Source organism: Diceros bicornis, chromosome 20 (genome assembly GCF_020826845.1).
Source record: "Diceros bicornis minor isolate mBicDic1 chromosome 20, mDicBic1.mat.cur, whole genome shotgun sequence".
Lineage (NCBI taxonomy): Eukaryota > Metazoa > Chordata > Mammalia > Perissodactyla > Rhinocerotidae > Diceros > Diceros bicornis.
This window is the reverse complement of record NC_080759.1, coordinates 2404497-2412842: the sequence shown is the minus strand read 5'-3', so window position 1 is coordinate 2412842 and position 8346 is coordinate 2404497. Positions and strand designations below refer to the sequence as shown.

Below are 8346 nucleotides of genomic sequence, written 5' to 3'. Positions count from 1 at the left end.
ATCCCCATGGTGCTGATTTGGAGACTCAGGAGGACCTGAGAAACACAGTGACTTTCTCAGGATGCAGAACTGGTAAGAAAAAGGAGATCTGCATTCATCTCTGTCTCCTCAAAGCTAGGACCCTAGTGAGGTTTCCAGGGAGCTGTGGCTAGGGCTGTGTGGGCTCCTTGTATACAGTTCAGGAGATGACATGGGGGAGGGGGGTGAGCAGCCTGGGGGCAAGGGGCAGCTCTGGACAAGTCTGATTGAGGGAAGTGGCCCAGGTAATGGAATCTTGAAAAATAACTTCACTTCCTTGGTCATAGACCTCAACAGATCTTAGAACTCTGGTAACCAAGCAGCCACAGACCCCTATCCAGCCCACTTGACTGGAGACAGTCAACAGACAAAGATGTTTTGTTGTTGTATCCAATCATTTGGAGGAGCTGGGCTCAAAAAATCCCAGAAAGAGAATCTTTTTGGTCGTTGAAGACGTTGGCTCAGCCCTCATCCCCGACGCCTCTGGGTGTCTGGAAGGAGGCAGTGAAAGGTAACACGGGGCAGTCCAGGAAAGGCTAGTGCAGGCCAGGGCACAACTGTGATCCCACCTCATCAGCCCGACACTCCTTGCACCTCTTCGTGTGTGTGTGCATGTGTCTGTGTGGAGGGGGGAAGGCAGGGCGTGAGGGGCTGGTCATTCTCAGCCAGGAGCAGGTTGTTAGGTGTTGGAAGCCTGGTGGGTCTGTCATGTCCATACCCCGTGTCATGGCTGGCAGCATGAGAAGTTGAGCTCGTCTACTCATATGTTACCGAGCCCTAGAGGTTTCATCTCTTTCCCTCCCTGACCACAGTTCTTTGCAGGGATGCCCCTCTGTGCCTGAACTGAGGAGCAGACTTTCTCTTGGGGGTCGGCCCCAGTGGCAGTGTGCAAGCAGCCCCTGATTCCTTCTGGCCCAGCTCCTGGGCAGTCTTTGCAGAACTCCACTCAGGAGGCCACCCGCACCATCCAGTGCTGCTCTGAGATGAGAGCAGGAGCAGAGGGTCTCCACACTCAGGACCTTGAGATGCCGGGCTTGGACCAGAACTAGGGAGGGACCAGACTGGGGCTGTCCCTTTTTCAAGCTAAAGGGGATGTACATGCAGGTCACCTTGCCTGGTTCGGAGCTGAGCTGCCGTGACCCTCTTTCCCTTGCCCGGTGTGAGCTTCTGGAGGCCACTGAGGCAGAGCCAGAGGGTAAGGCGGCCTGCAGGCTGGGTATTCCCGGAAGGGAAGTGGGATCTTTCCTGTGTTTGGAAGGACACGTGGAAAGTCAGCTATGTGGGTGAACCTTTCTCTTTATCCCGCTGCAGCGCCAGCTGCAGAGCTCCAGCCGGCGGCAGAAGCAGGGCAGTGGACAGTGGTGGAGGTAGAGCTGGCTCCAGCTCCGTCAATACCACCCCCTCTAGCGCTGGAGCCAGCGTCCCCTCCATCAGCAGTGTTGGAGCTGGAGCAAGGGCCCACGTCGGCTCCAGCAGGAGTGGGAGCTGCTGAGCTGGAGTCACCTGGACCATCATTTCTAGTGGGAAGTCCATCTCCACCTGTGGCCATTAAGGAGGGTGAGAAGAAGCCTAACTTCACGGCCTTCCCTCCTAAGCTGGTGGCGGAGCAGTTGACCGTGATGGATGCCGTGAGCAGCTGGGCTCTCAGGGCGGAGGGGCAGGCCTTCCCTCTGCCATCAGTGCCCCAGACCTGATCCGGACTCCTATGACCTGGGCCCAAATCCTGGCGCTCCCCCTTACCAACCGTACGACCTGGGCAACTTTCTGAACCCCCAAGGCTTTTCTGTCCACCTGCAGACCGTAGAGGTGGACACTAACAGGACCTGCTGCACAAAGTGGCTGTGCCGGCTCCATGAGGTAGAAGAGACGGAAAGCTGCGCGGGGCCTGGCCCATCAGTGGGGGAGGGGAACTCACTGTGTGCAGCCAGGTCACTGGTGACCCAACCGGCTGCTCAGGAGGCTCAACAGCCTCAGCATTTATTAGAGACCTGATGTGTACTTCACTACAAGGGAGACAGACAGAGGCTGTGGTTGTAGCTGCCGCAGGGCAATGTGCTGGGTCCTGGGTCATCCTGTGCTGGGTGCCTGCAGTGGACAGAGAAGAAAACCCAGAGACTCTCACGAGGCTCAGACCACATCCTGAGCTTCCTGAGCTCCAGCTCTAAACCGTGACCCCTGTGCAGCACTTTGGGGGCGGTAGACACGGAGCTGGGGTGTGGCAGGGCTGGGTGACACTCCCCCTCTTCCCCAGGAGCTCTTCCGGAAGGTGGTGCCCTCTCAGTGCCTGGGCTCCACCTGGGGCAAGAGGAACAAGCCCGGCAATGAGCACCTGGCACCCACCGTCTGAGCCACCGTCGACCACTTCAGAAGTGTGGTCAGCCTCGTCGTCACCACCTGCCTCGGGGACCCGAGCATGACAGCCCAGGACAGGGCGAGGGTGGTGGAGCACTGGATCCAGGTGGCCCAGGTGTGTTGCGAGAGGCCCAGTGGAGCCCCTCTCTGGAGCCTTGGGAACGGCCTCTCCACCTTTATCAGCTCCCAGGATTGCAGTGTGTGGTCTAAGCCCCTGCACAGTCCCTAGGCCCTTCCTTCCAGGGGCCCGCTGACCTTGACTCCAGGTCCCAGTGGGAGGATGCTCACTTCCTCCCTGGCTCCTTCCCTGGGTTGAGCTAAAATCCTCCTCCCTGTGAGTGTTACTCTCTGGGTCCTAAATGTGCCCTTCTGGGGCTCCCTGAGCATCTGTCTCATCCAGGAGGGGAGATTTAAATAGAAGGGGACTGAAGCTAGAGCAAGCGGGTCTCTAACGCCCCACCTCACAGCTCATTCTCTTCCCTTCCCCAGGAGTGCGAGATCCTGAAGAACTTCTCCTTGCTCTGCGCTGTCATCTCTGCTCTGCAGAAAACCTCCATAAGCCACCTGAAGAACATGTGGGCGGATGTTTCCCGGTGGGTAGGCCCCTCTCCATAGCATGACCAGGGTGGATGGGGGATCTCTCGTATGTCTGCCATTGCCCCCTTGATCACGTGGGAACTCCTGGGAGGCAGCAAATGCTGGGGACAGGGCCTGGGCCTCGGTGGGGGGTCTCTAAGCCTCCCTGGGTCCTTAGTGCACCAGTTCTGCTTCAGGACTCAGTTTCCCTAAATGCCAGGGTTGAGCCACATTGGAGATTTTCAAGTGTTTATGGCAACAGAACTCTACGCCCAGTTGAAACTCAAAGTGGTCAAAACAGAGGTGCTCTGTAGAGCTGGGGAATGGAGACCCCAATGACCAACAGGAGAGTTCCCTCCCAGTCCCACGAGACCTTAGCGCTCAGAGGAACCCAGTGAGAACACTCCTCCAGTCTGTTTGAAACTCTCAGGTTTGCAAAGAAAAGGGGTTTGCACTCAGACTCCGCACATCATTCCTAAATTTATCCTTCCTTCTTTCCCCTCCCCTCAGGGAGAGCTCTAAGAAACTTAAGGAGCTCTATAGCCAAGACAAGTCTTTGAGCAGAAAACTGATGACCAAGTTAGAGTGGAGGCTCTGGGTCTGGAAAGAGAGGAGGGGGGTGGGAGGAGGGGTATTGGAAATTCTGTGGTTTTGATTGTTTCTCACTTGAACGTTCTCTGAAACATTCATGTCTATCTTGTCCAGATTAACAGAAGGATCTGTTTGGTCCATGGGTGGGCGGGGTGCAGTTTGTGGGCAGGAGGCCCTGGTCGTGGGGCACAGTGGTGTTGGCTGGGCTGTTCCAGGAGGAGTTGCCGAGCTGGTGCCATCAGCAGGTCTCTGGCTTCCATGCATGTCCATCCTGCTGGATGTAGCTTCTTCCAGGCTGTTGGGTGTTTGGGGTGGGTTTAGCCCTCAGCCTAAACCTGTCCTCAAGAAGCCAGGCCACTGCTGCTCCTTCTGTCTTCACCAAGTCTCAAAGTGGAAGGCACCCTGCCCACCCCAGGTTTGGGAACGACAGGAGATTCCCATGGCCCAGGTGGACAAACAGTCTGTTCATCCTTGGGTCTGAACATCTGGACCAGAAACAGATGTGTGTGCATTCTGTGACTCCCCACTGGACCCCTAGAGCAGTCACTTGAGTCAATCACAGGAGTCTCACCTGAGTGCCCAGTTGGCAATGACATATGCCCCAGGTGGCTTATGTGAAGAGTCTAGGCAACTGATGGATTCTTAGTGGATACTGCTGAAAGGACCTTGGTATCTGACGTAAATGAGGAAGCAGAGCCTCCTGTCACTCCCCTCCCTGTGGATCAGAGTATGCACCTTGGGTGTCCGGTTCCCGAGTGGATAAAGAAAGAGTTCAGTGCAGGAGAATATCCTGAGGGGTTCCTTGGGGAGGAGAAGGCGTTGGCACGGCCTCTGTTCCAGCCCGGGGGCCAGACACTCCATGAGACTGGGGAAGGCAGGAGCCACTCAACCAGACTCCCAAGACACCCCTTCATCTCCATCCACGGCTTGGCCCAGGATCACGCTTTGAGAGCTCAGGGGACAGTACTGTGGTCAGTGGTGGGGCGGGGGTTAGGTGAGGACGATGGAACAGGGCCTCTGGCTGGGAGGGGCAAGCGGCCTCTCCTCTGTGGGCCACTGAGCAACTCACTGCCCCTGTTTGGGCCTCTGCCTCCTCATCACGGAAGGGAGGGATGTTGATTGTGTGGTGCAGGCCTCATACGGTGGTGATGAGATAAGAGGGAGAGAAGGAATGTGGGAGCTTTCCGCCTGCTCCACACGGAGGGGTGAGGCCGAGGACAACGATGACAGTCATATGCCACAGAGTCCTCAGGAGAACCTGTAGGGTAGCTGGAGTTCTCAGACCTTCCAGATGAGGAAAGAGGAGTAGGGAGGCCAGGCCACAAGCCCAAGCTCACACTCAGAGTGAGAGTTCGAGCTGGGCTTGTTCTAGAATCACAAGACCTTGGAGGATGGAGTGGCACTGCTACCAGTTGACTCGAGTCAGATGTCCAGGGTCGGAGGCCAGTGGTGCTGGAGAGAAATGGGGTGAGGGGAGTATGGCCTCACTGACACTGTCCTTGACCCTGGCAGGAGGGGCCCTCCACGTTGCCCCCCGGAGATCATCCCCCAGAGAGTGCAGGAGAAGCAGCAGCAGCAGCAGGTGAGTGTGCCTGTGGGGGAGGGGCTCTGCCCTCCCCGCTGGAGGCCTCAAATCAAGAGAGGAGGGCCCTTCCTCCTGGTGCCACAGTGCCTGAGTCCTCCAGTAGAAGTGACCAGGAGGGGGGTCTGGAAGAGCTGGTGCAGGATGGGTTGTTGTGGGGAGGGCCGGGGACGGCATACCCTGTGATTTGCCAGAAGTTGGCGTTGGGAGGTTAGGAGCAGGAGTCTGGTTTTATTGGGCTGTGAAGGGAGGAGGTATTGAGGGGAGGCTGCTGAGGGTCTCAGGCTGCTCCCCGTGGGAACCCTGGGGTGGGCCAGGAGGCTGAGGGTGAGAACTTTTCAAGGGAGGGTCTGCAGAGGGTCGACTTGACAGCAAAGGCTCATCTCACCTGATGTGACAGGGTGTCGTCCCCTATCTTGGCACTTTCCTCGGTGACCTGCTGATGCTGCACCTGGCGATGAGTGATTATCTCGAGGTGGGTGAACATGGGGACCAGGCAGGGAGGACCAGGATCCTGAGCCTGGGGATGCAGGAGCCCCCGAACTGAGCTCTGAGCTCTCAGCAATGAGCACTTCTCTCACGAGAGCCTTGCAGCTGCCCCTGGGAGCTGGGGCATCAGGCCCATCTTAGGGATGAGTGAACAGAGGCTCCGTCTGAGACACCCATTCTGGTTCCCCGGGCTGGGGAAGCTCAGAGCTGCCTGACGGCAGAGCTGCGTGAGGTTTGATCTGAGCTGGACTCAGCCTCTCCGTCCCATGCTGCCCATGGTGAGAGAGATGTCGGGTCTCCCCAAGTCAGGCAGCACGTAAGTGGCTGAGCAGTCCCCTCTGCCTGAGGCCTCAGCCTCCAAGTCTGTCATCAGAGAGGGTTGTGCTGCCAGGTCCCTCAGCCTCACGCCCCTGTCCTCCTCCTCTGGAGCCCAGAGCCCAGCCTAGGTCCAAGTCCTGTTTTCTCTGGATCCCCGGCTCCCTCTTGGGACCTGGCAGTAGTACAACATGATAAGAGGTGGGCATAGGGTGCTACTTAAGCTAGGGGGCTCTGTCTGATGGACTCTGGCTTCTGCCTTCCAGGGAAATGAGATCAACCTTGAGTAAAGGACTGAAGTGAGAAACTGTGGCACTCCCTGCAGGGGAGGGGAAGGAGGTGGAAATCAGAGACCCTCTGGGCAGAACAACCCCTGGCTCCACCCCCTGTATCTTACATTGAGTGGAAGAGTTTGATAAGGGAGAAGAGGGAGATCCACCCAGTTGTCGGGTGGGTTGAGGGGAGGATAGCTTCAAGGACAACTTCCTGGAGGAGGGGCTGATTATTCCCATTCTGAGAGCAGGGAGAGCCTGCATGCAACTGGAGGGAAGGATAGTTCCCAGGACTGGTCCCCTGCCCCACTCCTCACCCCCCACAAGGCCCCTGAAGCATCCCCCACCCAGGCCCTGTCTGCATCTTCTCCTTCCCTCTGGCCCCAGGAATATCGAGTCATAAGGTAGATCCTGCTGCTCCAGGTGGCTTCAAAGAATTACAACCTAGAGCCCGAGGATCGATTTGGGGCCTGGGTCCAGGACATGAAGCTGCTCAACGAAAGTGAAAGGTGAGGCAGGGCAGGAGTTGGGTGAGGGCAGGAGTGGACTCTCCCTATTGGCCAGTCCAGATAGCCTGTGTCTATGGCTCCCTGGTCAGCCCCAAGTCTTATTGTGTTGCAACCTCTGGGACACCCAGACTCCAACTGCTGGGCAGGCAGTGGGGGGACACCTGAGGTGTGGCTCCTGGTAGACTCACAGGTCCCTCTCTCTCCTGTAGCTACAGCCTGTCCTGCCAGCTGGAGCCCCAGGCCTAGTTGGCCTGCAGAATACTCAAGGCCCAGAAGAACTGGCCACCATCAAGGTCAGGGGTGAGTGAGTGTCTGGGCTGGGGTGACTACCCCTAGGGTTTCAGTAAAGTGAGCTAAGCATGGCCTTGGGAAGTCGGACAGCTGGCACTGAGAACCCAGCTCCACTACTGAGCAGTCCTGTGACTGGGGTGACTCTCTTCAGCTTCCTGAGACTCCGTTTCCTCCTCTGTGAAATAGGTGATACTAAATGATCGCTCATGTGGCAGGGACAAATGGGGTACTGCTGGCTGACAGCACTGAGCACAGGGACTGGAGCACCCAATGCAGTGCGGACAGGTTGCAGGGCCATGATTCTGAGGGAGGCCCTTCGAAGATAACCCGACTCTTCTACTCAGCCCCCAGGCCCCAACACTGAGCCCCGTACCAGTGGCCGATCACAGCCGCATCCTCATCAGCAGGGACACAGCTGGGACGCTTGCGATGCACCGGGCCGGCTCCTCCCACCTAACGGGAAGGGGAGAATTGCAAGCTGATTCCTGGGGTCCCCTGAGGCCCAAGAGAGTGGGGACGAACCCACCCCAGTTCCCTGATATCTCTACCTCAGCACCTCATCACCCATTGGGGAGGGACAGTAGTTATGTGTTGTAAATAATAAATGCCATATTTGAATATTGTATTAAAGTCCTGTTCCCTTTACAGCCTGGGAGTTGTGGTGTGGTTCTGTCGCTTTCTGTAGGCATGTAAGGGAGACACAGAATCTCACATTTCTCCTTGAATCAAAAACTCTTCCGGGTCATCAGCTTATTGTACGTGGGAGAAGGAAGAAGAGACAGGCCCTTCTCTGGCTAGTGGGGACAATCCCAAGTCCCCCTAACCCAGAGGACAAGTTCATTTCAATATCATTCAGCTGCTCCCAGAGCAAACACAGCCCGCTGCCCGTTCTCTTGGGATTTAAAGGTTGAAGGTTCTTTCACAGGCAGAGCAACAACCACTGAAATGTGGGTGTCTTTAAAACAGCACTACCCACGACCATGTCATGCCACAGGCAGGGGCTGCCTTTCTACATTCTGGAGGAAGAGGGAATAGTTTCTGCTTCTCTTGTGGAGGTTTCTTTTGAGCAAATTTTAGGAACTTGCAGTTTTCTAGTTCAATCTCTGGAATTGCATCAACTGTAAGTGAGGAAAACAATGTAAAAGATCAAAACGTGCACAGGGAGAGGACAAGGCCCGAGGAAGGTCATTTGCAAATGGTCTAAAAGCAGGCAGGACTTTCCCTCCTCAGGGCTCTCTAGGGTCTCCGTGTTCACCCCTGACCTAGGTTTGAATCCTGCTGGCATCCTTGTCCAGGACTCTGAATTCCTTTTCCTGCTCTTTTTGAATCCATAGGGAAAGATTTGCGACAC

General features: G+C 56.5%; 1 protein-coding gene across 1 annotated transcript; it reads left to right on the top strand.

Moving 5' to 3' along the window:
• The first annotated feature begins 974 nt into the window (after positions 1 to 974).
• On the top strand, positions 975 to 4018 carry LOC131418831 (ral guanine nucleotide dissociation stimulator-like). Its single transcript, XM_058563426.1, has 5 exons — positions 975 to 1213; positions 1330 to 1646; positions 1816 to 1875; positions 2860 to 2898; positions 3953 to 4018. The coding sequence occupies exons 1-5, from the start codon at positions 1111 to 1113 to the stop codon at positions 4016 to 4018; spliced, it is 585 nt and encodes a 194-aa protein (XP_058419409.1). The 5' UTR covers positions 975 to 1110.
• Positions 4019 to 8346: the final 4328 nt, after the last annotated feature.

Bases quoted from the DNA above. Each gene is read 5' to 3' on its own strand.
- LOC131418831 (XM_058563426.1), top strand. From the start codon at position 1,111: ATGTACATGCAGGTCACCTTGCCTGGTTCGGAGCTGAGCTGCCGTGAC. The intron at 1,876-2,859 runs GTAGAAGAGACG...TCCCTTCCCCAG, and splicing joins GGCTGTGCCGGCTCCATGAG to GAGTGCGAGATCCTGAAGAA. The intron at 2,899-3,952 runs GTCATCTCTGCT...TGCCCACCCCAG, and splicing joins ACTTCTCCTTGCTCTGCGCT to GTTTGGGAACGACAGGAGAT.